The 16,561-nt window shown below is 34.8% G+C and overlaps 1 protein-coding gene across 2 annotated transcripts in view; it reads left to right on the forward strand.

Moving 5' to 3' along the window:
• Nucleotides 1–3,349, forward strand: part of LOC149783263 (sperm microtubule associated protein 2-like) — a 45,613-nt gene extending 42,264 nt beyond the window's left edge. For both annotated transcript variants that reach the window (XM_089931492.1, XM_089931493.1), the window contains exon 5: nt 162–3,349. In XM_089931492.1, coding sequence (XP_089787618.1) covers nt 162–705 — 544 coding nt within the window. In that variant the 3' untranslated portion in view covers nt 706–3,349. The remainder of the gene's footprint in view (nt 1–161) is intronic.
• The last annotated feature ends 13,212 nt before the right edge of the window (nt 3,350–16,561 follow it).

The following is a 16,561-nucleotide window of genomic DNA, read 5'->3' on the forward strand; positions in this document are numbered from 1 at the left end:
TATCCATTACTTTCTTCACCATATGCTGCTACATATAGTCTTGTGCGATTCCGTGACTTTTTTCGTCATAAAAGAAAATCTTTTGAAGAAGCACTTAAGGACATCATTCATCATTTACCCTAGAGATCAGTTCTTTGATACTAAAAAATTCTTTCTTCTAGAATCACCCCAATATGGCCAGTCTCAGATGGTGCCAAGAATGCCACAGCTACTGAAAGAATAATCACACTTTGTGAGCAAAAGAAGATACTTGCCCTTCTTGACCGATCACCATACACAGAGGTTTCCCTAGGGGCAAGATCCGCTACGGCATCCAGTCGTTTAGAAATGCTGGCAATACCAAAGATAAAGGAAGACAGGTTTGGAATTAAGGAAACACAATGGGGGCAATATATTCCCGTGCCCGATAGTGCAATGAAAGCTCGCGCAACCGAAAGAATTGAGTCCTTAGCACAGTATAAACCATATCACAAAGATTTTAAGGATGAGCGTCCGGTTCTGTGGCCTGTCTCACAGTCAGCTCTCAAAGTGCTTCCTACCATGCGACTACAGCAGCTATCACGTCCAAGAAGTCGAACTATGATAAAAGATGATTATGATCCCTATAAAGTAACATTTGCTGCGAGAAAAGCAAGGGCCACGCCAAGATTGGAGGAATTATGTGTACCCTTGCCAAGGAAAGTGCGAGCAAAGAAAGTTGTATAGAAATGTATATACCGTTTGATGTGTCCTTGAATATTTTCTTTTGAAACTTAATTCATATATTCTGTCAAAGAACATTCCTATTTTTTTTTCTTTCTGGATTTAAAAAGAAAAGTGATATTGTCACACAGCTGAAGTCTGGTATAGTAGTGTGTATCCATGGTTACCATAGCTCCTCTGATTAGGAAATATTTTTATGAAAAGTTCTTTCACACAATTTTTGGGGCAAAATCTTTATTAATTTTGTTGTTCTTTTCCAGTAATAAGATGACAACAAACTTTCTAGACATTACAATGCTGAATTCCTCCATTTCTGATAAGGGACACCCTGTAATAACAACGGCCTGTTTTCTGATACGATAAATACTGCAGTAAAATTAGCCTGTTTTCTGATAGACGATGATCTGTAATAACAATAGCTTGGCATCTGATAGAGGACGTTCTGTAAAAAGCAATAAACTGTTTCCTGATAAGGGAAGCTATCTGATTACAATCGTTTGGTTCAGAATAGATGAAATAATGTAATGACAATAACCTTTTTTCTGTTACTATAACTGACAGTAGCTTTAAGCACAATAACATTATTTTAAGAACATGTATTATTTAACACACCAGCATTGGTCAAACATAACTTTTGGGCAGTGATAATCAAGATAAGCTGTCTGATATTTAGACGCCATTTTGCGACCTTTTCGAGTAATGTGGTGGTATGTAGAATAACACATTTCGGAACATTTTGAACAACTTTTCAATACTGTCTCTCCAGCATAACTTAAGTTGTCTCAGTAAAAACACAGTGACTATCCTCGTATCATCAAACCCATGCCTTTTTCACACCATTCAATTAAGCCCCAAATATAATAGTCAAATTAGTGACCACTGTTGGAATAAATGATTAACTTTGTTAAGAAAAGGAAATAATCTTGTATATGCATTTATATATGTTGAAGTTTAGTAAGTGAAACCTCCTATACAGAAGTTTCCCATTGTACAATTTGTTGTTTAAAAGTTTGAAAGATGGCCACATTTGATGCATCATATTTTCAGTACAAAGAGAATTTGAAGGAAATACTTTTGTAGAATGACAGATGTCTGTGCAGCCACTCAAATTGATTTGATACAGACTGTGTTAATAGCAGACTGCTAGAGTAAATTTGTAGATCATCTGTGTATGGATTGCGCTGCAAACTGATTGCAAACAAACACAGTTATTAAACTTTAAACAACACAGTTATTAAACTTCGATTTAAAATAATAGGACCAGTATTGTTAAACACACATATAATGGTTTCTGACAGTGCAGTGTTGTGGTACGTGCAGACATATAACATTTGCAGTCTTTAAAATGTCGTGTATTAAACATATTAGCACAGTTTAATCTGAAGGCACCACAAAGCATTCTTTCAATCTTAATTCAGTTTGTATATGTACCATATTTACCCAATGACAAACTCCTGCTTGATTTAAAGCTCATCCCAAATTTGTTACATATACCATAAACGGAATTTATAATCATAGAATGCAATTGTTTTGATAAATCAGTACGGTCTTATTTTTGATTAATAATAACACCTTATGACACAATTTAATGAAAAAATGTGAGGCATTCCAAATATACATTAAAATCATTTCGGTACTTTATTCTTTAGTTTAGTCAAATCTGCATTTTGTCAGTATGTGACAATTAACATCTTACCTTGGTGATAATTACATTTATTTGACTCATGGAATCATTCCAGATCTTTTATTTTTAGGTGATCTCACAAGAGATAAAGTAATACGTATAGTTTCGATCATGAGAGAGCACCTATAAATAGAAGATCTTGACTATAATTTCACTTGTTTTCTTAAATTAAAATTTGGATCAATCACTCATGTATGGCCCTCTATATACCCTTTAATGGAAACCATGTTTGGCCTTCTCACTTTCAGCTGAATAGAATATTGTTTACAGCATATAACTGAGAACAGACTAAACCCAGATCTATCGTCGCATAATATTCCTGTCAATCAGGTTCAGTGTTGCTTTACTTATGATTTCACTGGATTATATGACAATGTATCATTGCTCATTGCAGTTCACATTTGGATACATGACTGAGACAGGAGAAAAGGTACATGTTTGGTTCTTACAGTTCAAATTATTCAGTGCTTACACGTGCAATATCTAAATGTTTTACCATTTCCAGTATTTATATTTTTGTTTATTTTCTTGCTCAATTAAATATGGATGTTATTAAGGATTACACTACCTACACAGTATTAACTGTGAATATATTTTGCCTAATTTGCTTTCAATATATTGTTGCTGTGGTTTTCCATATTATTATTATGGTACTATTATAATATAGTCAAATATTTTGTGACACTGTTTTCGTTTGTAAGTTTGCATTTCATATTTTATCAGTGCATTTATTTGGTTACTCCTCTGTAATTTATGAGAGAGAGAGAGAGAGAGAGAGAGAGAGAGAGAGAATCATGCTAATATGATTTTGAAGCAGACTGTGATTGCCATACTCTGTTAAGGTTTTGCTCTATTACTAATCTTTTTTAAAGAATACATGTTTTACTGAATGTTTGACTCTCTAAACCTGACCAGTATGAACTGTTTGGCGTCTTTAATATAATAAAAAGCTTTTGCTGAAAATATTTGTTTCTTTCTGGCATGCTTTTAGTTACAGAATTTAAAGTATCTGTGAAAACATTACAGTTGGGAAATATGGACACCTGCTGATATTAGAGATTATTAAGAAAGGTGGTTGTTATGATGTTTGGACTGTTGGATTACCTGAAATGGATATGAAATGCTGGATCGAAATGCATATTATGCACAAATGTTATGTTGTGGCCTTAACACCATTTTTCAGCCCATGATATGCTATATATACATGGTGGACTTTTTAATTGGTGGAGGAAGAACTTAGGAAAACTTTGGTAAGAACCACTGATCTATGAAAAACTACTGGCAAGGTCTCTCATATACCAACACTGGCTGAGCCCAAGTCTTGAATCCATGTGGACATAGGTGAGATGGCAGTGATCGGTAAAGGTGAGAGGTTTAGACCAACTGGTTCCATGCCCCTCCTCCAACCAGTATGAATATCATACGATAAAACAGACATAGTATATACTCCATCACTATAATGCTTTCTAGGGGAGTCATAAAACTGTACTGCGATATATGCATGGGTATATTACCTGGAAAAATTGACCTCAATTAATCCAGTGGTATTTATGACTAAAGCCATGTTTTTGTCAGACATCGTGTTATATCAAGGACCATGTTATATTGGAGACCATGCTATAACAGGGATTATGCTATATCAGGGAATTTGTTATATTAGAAACTATGATATATGAGGGATCATGTTATATCAGGAAACATGTTATACTGGAGATCATACTACATCAGGGATTGTGTTATAAAAGGATATGTTATATCAGTGATCATGCTGTATGAAGGACCATATTCTAATGAGGTGCTTATTACTGATGTCCACAGTAATGGCAGTGTAAACTATTAGACATTTGTCCACCGTAACGGCAGTGTAAACTATTAGACATTTGTCCACCGTAACGGCAGTGTAAACTATTAGACATTTGTCCACCGTAATGACAGTGTAAACTATTAGATATTTGTCCACCGTAATGGCAGTATAAACTATTAGACATTTGTCCACCGTAATGGCAGTGTAAACTATTAGACATTTGTCCACAGTAAATGCAGTGTAAACTATTAGAAATTTGTCCACAGTAATGGGAGTGTAAACTATTAGACATTTGTCCACCGTAATAGCAGTGTAAACTATCTGACATTTGTCCACAGTAATGGCAGTGTAAACTATTAGACATTTGTCCACCGTAATGGCAGTGTAAACTATTAGACATTTGTCAACCGTAATGGCTTGTCCACAGTAATGGCAGTGTAAACTATTAGACATTTGTCAACCGTAATGGCAGTGTAAACTATTAGACATTTGTCCACAGTACTGGCAATGTAAACTATTAGACATTTGTCCACAGTAATGGCAGTGTAAACTGTAAGACATTTGTCCACAGTAATGGCCGTGTAAACTATTAGACATTTGTCCACAGTAATGGCCGTGTAAACTATTAGACATTTGTCCACAGTAATGGGAGTGTAAACTATCAGACATTTGTCCACAGTAATGGCAGTGTAAACTGTAAGACATTTGTCCACAGTAATGGCCGTGTAAACTATTAGACATATGTCCACAGTAATGGCCGTGTAAACTATTAGACATTTGTCCACAGTAATGGCCGTGTAAACTAATAGACATTTGTCCACAGTTTCATGTTTTCCTTAAATTATATATATAAAAAACAGTTTTCTTATTCATGGTTTGCATCAATTGATTTTGCATTTAAGATTAAACAGGAAGCTGTGATGCCTCAGCTACTAGATGATCCGAATGACAATATAAGGATTTGGGTTTGATACCTGCCCATAACAGACTGAGTCAGTTGCTGCAGCGAGTCCTTGAGAAAGGCACTTAGCTTCCATTCCTTATATATCATATTGACTATAATGTATTGAAAGTAACATTAAAACCAAGAAAGAAATTTAACAATAAGCAGGAATTAATAATTATAAATTCAGTTTTAATATCTTGAATTACTCTGAAGTGGGCTTTTTTAATTAATCTCAGAGGAACATTAAGGTTTCACTCAAATTTTAAAGATTCAATTATTTTTACTCCAAGAATAAGAAGATTCATCATCATTTTTATTGAGTTATTTTTATCCTTTAACTATCTCTCCCTCTGAGAAAAACCAAAGTATTGGCTGCAGTATCACTAACAAGATAATGTAATAACTCAAATCTAGAGGAAATTTGAGAAATTATTTTGAACTGGGACATAACCCAAATTTCACCAAAAATCGAATTTTTAAAATTCCATTAATGCCAAGGATGCTTATGACATAGAGATTATTCAGCAGAGGAAATAATGGAAACGTTGTCTACAACTTTCTAACCGTGATTTATTTTCTAAAGTGTATTTTATTTTTGTAAAGAGTTGAAGAATTCAAGTTTGTAGTAGTCTTTAAAGATTTAATCAGAGAAGAAAAAGTGTCATATTAGGTGAAAAGTTTGAGAAATCCAGTGAAAGGGGTGAAACTGTATCAAGTAGAATTACAGAGTTGGATGATTAGAACCTTCACGTTTAATTATCACCTGTCTGCATTATTTGGAACACCTGGATATTCTGCAATGACTGGAAACAGCTAAGAGATGTAGAGATATGTGCAAACTTGTGTCAAATACAGCTGCTTGTAAAGCTTCTATATGCAGCAGTGTCATGCAAATACTAATGAAGAACACACCAAATATTTCATCAGAGCACTGTTATGTAAATGATAATAAAAGAACACAACAAATAGTTCATCATAAAACTTCACAATACATTATAGTTTATGTTAATTATCTATAATGATATGGACAATGTTAAAGCAGAAAACATAGCAATATTAGAAAACCAATAATATCATAACATCATATCATATTAGAAAGCCAATAATATCATAACATCATATATTAGAAAGCCAATAATATCATAACATCATATCATATTAGAAAGCCAATAATATCATAACATCATATCATATTAGAAAACCAATAATATCATAACATCATATCATATTAGAAAGCCAATAATATCATAACATCATATCATATTAGAAAGCCAATAATATCATAACATCATATATTAGAAAGCCAATAATATCATAACATCATATCATATTAGAAAGCCAATAATATCATAACATCATATCATATTAGAAAACCAATAATATCATAACATCATATCATATTAGAAAGCCAATAATATCATAACATCATATATTAGAAAGCCAATAATATCATAACATCATATCATATTAGAAAGCCAATAATATCATAACATCATATATTAGAAAGCCAATAATATCATAACATCATATCATATTAGAAAACCAATAATATCATAACATCATATATTAGAAAACCAATAATATCATAACATCATATCATATTAGAAAGCCAATAATATCATAACATCATATATTAGAAAGCCAATAATATCATAACATCATATCATAGTAAAAAGCCAATAATATCATAACATCATATCATATTAGAAAACCAATAATATCATAACATCATATCATATTAGAAAGCCAATAATATCATAACATCATATATTAGAAAGCCAATAATATCATAACATCATATAATATTAGAAAGCCAATAATATCATAACATCATGACAATGCAAATATCTTTGTGATTTTTTGCTGGAGCATTACAGAATGGTTCATCCATCATTTCCAAATAGCACATTTCTTTGTTATAAGCTCTGATAACCAGACTTTATTCACAGGAAGTTAACGGTGCCGCCCTGTTATCGAATTAAGAAAATAGCAGTGAACTATGTAGGGAGGCAAGTAGTTTTGACAAGCACATCCAAGGTGTTATTCTGTTCTCAAAAATTCCTGAATTGTTCTTAATGCAGTCAGTGTCAAGGGAATCTCATCTGGGAATAGACAAAATGTTCAGCCTAGATTGTCACTCAGATGTTTTGGTGATTTTGGTTTAACTAAATTCTAAACATGAATCAATTTAATGATATCCAAGTTTACCAACACACCTGAAAAATAAATTAAACATGAATCAAATTTCATGTTCCAACATTGGTCATTCCTGTAATTTTAACAAGGCATAACAAGTCATTAAGAGGCATGTTTGATTTCATAACACACATAACCCTAGAGAAACACAAACTGCCAATGAGTTACTTATGAAATACTTATCAAAGTTACTGTTAACATTAATGCTTAATCCTAATTGGATTCTGTGATAGATACCATGGTTTCTTTTAGATCTAATTATAAAGAAATCACGGTAATGTTTTGCCAGAAGATAAATTAAAATATTTTACATATTATTCATACATGATCACATTTTGATGTAGGAGGTACATGACTAGTTGGTATCTCAAAGAAATGAATGAATTTTCTACTTGGTGCTCCTATAACAATATAAATAGTGGACAAAGGGAAGTAACTCATTATAAATGGAATGCTATGCACTTTATGTTTAGAGTTGAACCTAGCAACCATTTTCTTTACATTTTAAATCTTAAGGTTTAAATCACAATATAAAGTGAATGTTTTAAGCAAGCAGAGGAACTGAATTTCTCGATAATTCGAAAGACAGACCTATACAGACAATGATTTTACTGTTAGTTTTTAAAAAATGTGTTGCAAAAAGAATTTTCACAAAGAGAATGACAAATTTCAAACAGCACTTTTAATTCAGAACACATACAGTGATGGCAATGTATGTGGAACCTATTTTTGATACAAAGTTATGCAAAAGATCCCTATTTGTGTATAATAAAATATTGGTGTATTTTTTGTTTCATTACTTCTGTATGAATGAGGTTGTTATTCATATTTGGTGTGGGAAGACTAGTATCTCTGATGCCAGCAACATTGATTACCAAAGTGGCTGTTGAACTTAGCAGCCATTGTCTACACTATTTGCCCTGCTAGAAAGAACTGTGTTAACCATTATATGCCAGCAAGTTAAGTAACAATATTGTTAACCATGATCTGTCAGGACACTATGGGACAACACTGATGACTGTGATATTGCATTATATTATGGGACAATACTGATGACCGTGATATTGCATTATATTATGGGACAACATTGCTGATTGTGATATTGCATCATATTATGGGACAACATTGCTGACCGTGATATTGCAGCATATTATGGGACAACATTGTTGATCGTGATATAGCATCATATTATGAGACAACACTGCTTACTTTGATATGACATCATATTATGGGACAAAATTGCTGAGTGATATGACATCATATTATTGGACAACATTGTTGACCGTGATATTGCAGCATATTATGGGACAACATTGTTGACCATGATATAGCATCATATTATGAGACAACATTGCTGACTTTGATATGACATCATATTATGTGACAACATTGCTGACTGATATAGCATCATATTATGAGACAACACTGTTGACCGTGATATTGCAGCATATTATGGGACAACATTGTTGACCGTGATATAGCAGCGTATTATGAGACAAAATTGCTGACTGTGATATTGCAGCATATTATTGGACAACATTGCTGACTTTGATATGACATCATATCATGAGACAAAATTGCTGACTGATACGACATCATATTATGGGACAACATTGCTGACCGTGATATTGCATTATATTATGGGACAACATTGCTGACTGTGATATTGCAGCATATTATGGGACAATATTTCTGACTTTGATATGACATCATATTATGGGACAACATTGCTGACTTTGATATGACATCATATTATGGGACAACACTGCTGTGATATTGCAGCATATTATTGAACAATATTGCTGATTGTGATACAACATCATATTATGGGACAACATTTCTGACCATCATCTGTCAGGACACACATTATGAGGCAACAGATCTTGACCTATATTGTTTGCAGTGAATGCATGCTTTATAGTTAACTACAGTAAATACTGTAACTGGACCCAATTCACAAACCTAGAAAGGTGATAACATAACATTGGGCTGGGACTAATCGAGTCTGTGTTGGGGTTTGGACCGAGACAAGGAAATCCCAGTCAAGGGGTTACATGTGCCTCATGGGGAACAAATAATGTAACCCTGTGACTGAGATTTCCTCGTCTAAATTGAAATCACACTGCAGCCTTTAAATTTAATTAGCAGTTTTCAAACACAGTATTCATCAGGTATTATCATTGATTTTCACTCTATATCAAGGTCATCAGATTTGTACTCATTTATGAAAATCTGAATAATTATCTAAGTGGAATATAGCTATATATATGCCGCTCATAGAAAATAAAATAAAATAAAGAAACAAGTTATAATTGTTATATGTTGGAAGTATTACACAATTAACATCTTGAGCCATGTGCTTTTCTTTACTCTTCACGTTAAGATTTATATGATAATGATGACAATGGGGTCACCTGTTGACCCGGAGTACATTAGTTCTATGCTTGAGAAAATAGAAACATAGAATCAGTTGATATTATTACTGTATTATCACATTTAATCAATGGATTTAATATGAAATTGAGCATCAACAATTAATATATTCAGTACGGTTTTAACTTTCATCAGTTCTAATTTTGAAAACGTTTTATATTAGGCAATGGCACAATACTGTACATTACAATATGCCTACTGAGTACAGTTCTAAAGAAGTGTGTAATAACATCAGAAAATTTCTAATTCATGACTTTCTTGGAAATTAATATTTTCTGTCCTAAAAATATGGCAAGTCTTGCTATCATTTGTGCAGTAATAAGCTAAATGGAAATCTTCTTGTGTAATAAATGTGGACTGATGAATTAACCACTCTGGTTGGTAAGTGTAGGAGGTTTAATTTGCAACAGCATTATTATATTTGATTCAACTGGGGAATTTGATAGAGTTAGACAAAGTCAGGAGAAACCAGTTTTACATAACACATTTCTGGATTTTGCTTGTTTTGCAGTAGCACTTGAGGAGTTCGGTTTTGTGTGGCCAGAGATGTGTATTGCCTGTCTGTTTGGAGATCTATCAAATTGTTTTGACGTGTGTGTGTGTGAAAATGTTTGGTATGGTGTTATCAAAGTTGGAGTGACTTTATGTTGCTATATGAGTGAATTTCGTTTTGTTATATATCTGTTGTTGTTGCTGTATTTTATGACAACTCCATCAGGCATAGCAGAAGACATCAAGGGTTTCATTTTAAAAGTAGTTCTTAATGGACACCATGACTGAGATGACAGGTCTTAGATAACGAAATTGAGGAAATGTAACGTAGCAAAATAGGTAGATTTCTCATCACACGGGTGAGAACTTGTGATATTTGCCTCAATGACCTTGAAAGCTGAGAACTGAATTATGAGCATGAATATTGTGGTATTTGTCTCCCTGGCCTAGAGAGGTGACAGCAGAACGATGAACAGAAACATTGTGGTATTTTTCTCACTGGCCTAGAGAGATGAGAGCAGAACAATTAACAGAAACATTTTGGTATTTCTCTCATTGGCCTAGAAAGGTGACAGCAGAACAATTAACAGAAACATTGCGGTATTTGTCTCACTGGCTTAGACAGGAAACAGCAGAACGAACAATGAACAGAAACATTGTGGTATTTGTCTCACTGGCCTAGAGAGGTGAGAGCAGAACAATGAACAGAAACATTGTGGTATTTGTTTCACTGGCCTAGATAGGTGACAGCATAAGAACGAACAGAAACATTGTGTTATTTGTCTCACTGACCTAGAGAGGAGACAGAAGAACAATGAACAGAAACATTGTGGTATTCGTCTCACTGGCCTAGAGAGGTGAGAGCAGAACAATGAACATAAACATTGTGGTATTTGTCTCCCTGGCCTAGAGAGGAGACAGAAGAACAATGAACAGAAACATTGTGGTATTTGTCTCAATGGCCTAGAGAGATGAGAGCAGAACGATGAACATAAACATTGTGGTATTTGTCAAACTGGCCCAAATAGGTGACAGCAGAACGATGAACAGAAACATTGTGGTATTTGTCTCACTGGCCTAGAGAGATGACAGCAGAACAATGAACAGAAACATTGTTGTATTTGTCTCACTGGCCTAGAGAGGTGAGAGCAGAACGATGAACAGAGACATTGTGGTATTTGTCTCACTGGCCTAGAGTGGTGAGAGCAGAACAATAAACACAATCATTGCGGTATTTGTATCACTGGCCTAGAGAAGTGAGATCAGAATGATGTGTTGGAATATTGCGGTATTCATCTTCACACATCTTTTATCAAAAAACTTCCCCTCCTGTTTGAATTTTTTGCATCACCATCTTTCTCAAATGGTTTTAAAATGTGTCAAGGACAAATTATGAGTATATCATCAAAGGTAGTGGTCAAGGTCACAGATGAAATTAATTGTGAGCTGGTATATTCTTTGGTTGTAAAAAATAATGAAATTTGGTATTTTCAGATGCACAATCAGTTGTTCTGTTGTATTGTTTTTTTTATTGCTTTTATCTTTTGTCCCTAACTGGAATTTTAAAAGATACATCTTTGCCATGTAGTCTATATTTTGCCTTCTCTCTGCTAGTGTACATGTATCAGGAAACCATGAGTTCTTTACAGTTCTACCTTAGACAATTAGAAATTTTTATATCACTAAAAGTCAGAGCAGTTAACATAGAGAAAATAGATGGGAACCAAAACAGAGGCCTAAATAAGTTCGTCAAAGGTTTGCCATTTAGTTAATAAATTAAATGGGAATGAATGTGAATCCCAAAACTGCTTATGATACACTGGATTGGCTAAAAAATGTATGCGCTCTCTCTCTCTCTTTCGTTTGCTAACTCCATGAAAAAATATGGATAATATTGATGAGTTAACTCACCCTGCGATACGTTTGCAATGACCAGTTGCTACCGTACTATCAGCTATGTGTAACTCGTGTGGCTTTTCGGACTGGGCTTGGGATCTGATTACGCTGGCATTGATGAGTTACCTGTATGCATCCATCCACTATTAAATTAATTATATGCAAGAAAGAGATTTGTAAGTCTTCATGTTTTCAAGAGTATATAGTCTTGAAGAGTCATCTAAATTCACGTAGATTTGTACAAATTGTAATTCTGGTCACATACGAAAATCGTCCACCCACCCCTTTCCTTTCAGAAATAGATCATACAACTTTGTAAGTCCTATTCAGAACCGCGGACAGAGTAGGATAAATTCCTCGGAACCACAACGGTCGAGGGAAGGTTGGGTGGGGTGGGGTGGGGTGGGTGGGTTGGTGGTCCACCGTTGTTTTAATTTGTGATTCAGTGGGGCCTGTTGGTTAATTTTTCCTACGGCCCACAAATCCTGTCCGCTGCCCTGGTCCTCTCTGATGCTTTTTGTGCTCATATTTACTTTTCTGTTTTTGGCAGGTTACTGAATTATTTACTCATGATTTTCAAACACACTATTTCTCTGAATGTCAAAGCTTTACAAATTTGTTTGAAACATTGCCCTACGTTGATTGCGCATGCGTTAAATATTGGAGTGGAAAAACTCACATTCGGCTTCCTGAAAAAGGCCTATACCTCAAAGATTACAACACACCTCTACTTGAGGTCACGGAGATAGAGGTCAAAGATAAAAAGGCAGCAGTCTCAAATTCACCGCCTATTACAAGAGAGGTAGAAGCCAAAACAATATATATATATATATATATATATATATATATATATATATATATATATATATATATATATATATATATATATATATATATATTATCTCAGGGATTCTCTTAGAAATAAAAAGAAATACATAGCGATGTAATTGCGGGTAACAATAGAGAAGAAACTGTCACATGGCAGAGAATGGCAGCGGTATGGGCTACAAATCTGTAAAAACAGGAGTCAGGATAATAACAAATGCCGAAGAAGACGCTAGTAAAATACCCACCTTTTTCTATGTACCAGACTTTCTACTCAAATCATGGTATAAACAGTGCGAACAAGAACGCGCACGCCCCAGATGCAAAACGAAAGGGCACACGTCAAAAGACTGCAAACAAAAAAAAAATAATCCAGCAGCACCCCACACCTATGCGGAGGCAGTGGCTGCAGAGAAATTGGATGGAAATGAAGAGGTGGTTGAGATAATAATAGACCACCCACTAGAAACGGGAAAAATACATGAGAAATAAAAGGTAGAAGAATCCCTACCCCAGCTATAGTTTCTAATGCAGAAAGAAACATTGACAATACAAGAATCTATAACACACATATTCCCAGTATTGATCTGACAGGAATCCTGGGTAGCAAAGACTTAGAGTGAGAAGACTTTGTGACACCACAGAAAACGGAGAAAGCAAACCCAGGCAATTAGGATGAAGATATTCTGGCAACTAACCAGTATTACCTCCTTCAAACTCTAATGGGGGAATAGGAAGGCTCCTCTGAAAATGAGGATGGAAACTTCCAAAAAGATGAGGGACCGGTAGATTTAATTGGGCTGCAGCACTAACATCGATACCGGTACAAAAGAAAAGGAAACTATACCACCACCGACCACAACTAGCTCCTCCCAGGGATGGGAAACAAGCCCCATGAGGTACAGGAGACAGTGAATAAAACAACCGAAACCGTAATTCCCCCGGTAACGGCAACAATTATTACTTAGAAGACAAAAAAGGGAAACAAATCCACCAAAGATCCTAATATGCAATATAAAGAAAGCGACAAGGATGAAGACAATGAAACCGTAAGTGACAATGACAGGGAAAGTGACAAGGATAGAGAAAATGAAACGGACGATGACAATGACACTGAAATAGAAAGTGAAATAAAGACAGAAATTGACGAAACAGACTTGGAGAAGAAAAAAAAATAATAAAACTAGATAACTGACAATGAACGTTCAAAAATGCAGGAGACTCTGGCAGAAAGCCAGAGCCCCACAATGTAATATACTATATAAATAAATAAATTTAAACCAAATCATATAATAGTAACTAACACAGTTTAGAATGTAACACTACCATATAATTTTCGAGCAACATAATACGACCTGATGTAGACAGAAAACATGCACAAGTGGAAATCAGACGTCAGTAAAGTAGGAGAAGACAACCGTTAGCAGGAAAAGAGTTTCTTGGGAAGAGTAACTAGGCCATATCCAAACTAAATCAATGTGATCTAATTTTCATGTTTCAGTGACTTCTTTTCTGATGTTTATACATTACAGCTTCAAAGTATTGGAGTCTGTTTCACCTATACCCATTAAAAATTACGTAAATATAGATGTAGGAACGTAATCCAAACATACATAAATTAGGTCATTCTGGCTTAAGTGGCATGCATGAGTAAGCTCTGTATTTTAGCTATATGTTCATTACACTATGGATGTTTAAGACCCTCTTGCACGTACACTCATGAAAATTAGCATCTAAATACATGTCAATAAATGTAACCTAATTTAATCCAAATTAGAACATGTTTATCCAATTTTCATGCTTCAGTTAAGTTTGTATTTTCACTTACACAAGATGTTCGGTAGGTAGATACATCTTGACGAAAGTAACAAAACTATACCAACACAAGTCACAGTGAACTAATTTGTGTGCCTCGGTGACTTTTGTATTCTCAGATATTCGTTCACTACAACCACAGTATAGTGTAACCTCTGTAACCTACTTTCGTGAACTATGACTAAAAGTATTCGAATCATAAAAAACTAGGTTAATATTTCCCAATTTCCAAACTGAACTGACGTTTTGTATATTCAGCCTTTAGGCGTTTTTCACTATCAATATCTTGCACCCGATTTCCCCAACATGCATACAACTTGCACGTGTTTGAATCTCGAAAAGAAAATAACGTTTCATATTAAAACTAGGTTCAGTGAGACCAGAATTTCAAACATGCGTGTATTTTGTCAGCTACTCCAATTGAGCTATAATTGTTTCTATATTGGGTAGAACATTTTTATTGTAATTTGTTTGGACGGATGGAAGGAGGAGGTGAAGGAAGATTGGCTAATTTATATAAAAAAATCCCAGTCCCCAATCAATTTTACAACAATACTGTTACACGCACACGGGTATTTACTTGACCGAGCGGTTGTCAAACCCTGGCGCGATTCTCGCTAGAAGTCAAAAGTTTCCCCGACTTTCCAAAGACTTCGATACAACCTCAGTTGTAAATCAGAAAGCCCGACGTGTCCATTCTATACCTAAATTTTCCTCTAATTAATGCAAGACCACAGATAAACCAAACTGCCAACTATCTATCAACCGTATATCTGCGTGTTTTGGCTTCATTATGTTTCCGTACCACCAACCATTCACGCCTTAGAACATATATGAGTACTCCCTAACAATGGGAACTATTTTAACTCCGCCACCTTAGGCCAGTCAATGTATGCTTTCCAGGCACATTTCGCCGATATAACTGCGCCATATTCGCCCGCATGGCGACATAAACGGTCTCTGCCAAGTCCCTTTTTATTTATGCCCTTGTGTAATTTACCGGTTTAATACCGTAAGTGCTGTCCTTGCAGTCACGCTACCAATGTATACCACTAGATTTTAATATGTACTATTTTACGACAGGGACATTCATTCGGTTTTGGCCGGAATTCACTACTAGTGAACCAGGACATCATGGAAACACACTAACACTTCACTCCGTGACGTTTGCTCCTATTAATTAGCTCATTAGTTCGGGCCAGGAATATTTCCATGGCGCCGAATTCCAATAATCAAACAAGTAATCACACAAATCTAAGAAATGCTTAAAACGGGGCACTACAACCAAGTGCACATACTCTAAATTTACTACAATACTATTTCTCGGATTGGTAAATAATGCAAACTATATAATTATATGTATTATATATTTTTTAAATGATGTTAATTTAACAGACTCAAAAGGATCAGTGTTGGTAAAGCCTCCTCAAAAGAAAAATTAAATGTTCGGTCCCTAATACCCAAACCCCCAAAATTAGACGCTCCCTAGAAGAAACCCCAAAGAATAATGTACTGTTAGCTGCCCATAGCAAATGGTTCTATGCACTGGTGCCTACCACAAATTTACAACATTAATAATCAAAGCAACCTATGACACTGTGAGTACTATACTATAACTGGAAAGAAAGGCTGTCTTTATGGTGCCCCAAACAATGTTCGATATATCAGATTACGTCTTCATTCAACTCTATTGTTTAAACATTGAAAGGAATAGTTTATTCACTTAACTGTCTTTTGTCTATATCCGATATACAGTTTCTCTCGTCAC

Source organism: Sinohyriopsis cumingii, chromosome 14 (genome assembly GCF_028554795.1).
Source record: "Sinohyriopsis cumingii isolate HCF-2022 chromosome 14, ASM2855479v2, whole genome shotgun sequence".
NCBI classification, from domain to species: Eukaryota; Metazoa; Mollusca; class Bivalvia; order Unionida; family Unionidae; genus Sinohyriopsis; species Sinohyriopsis cumingii.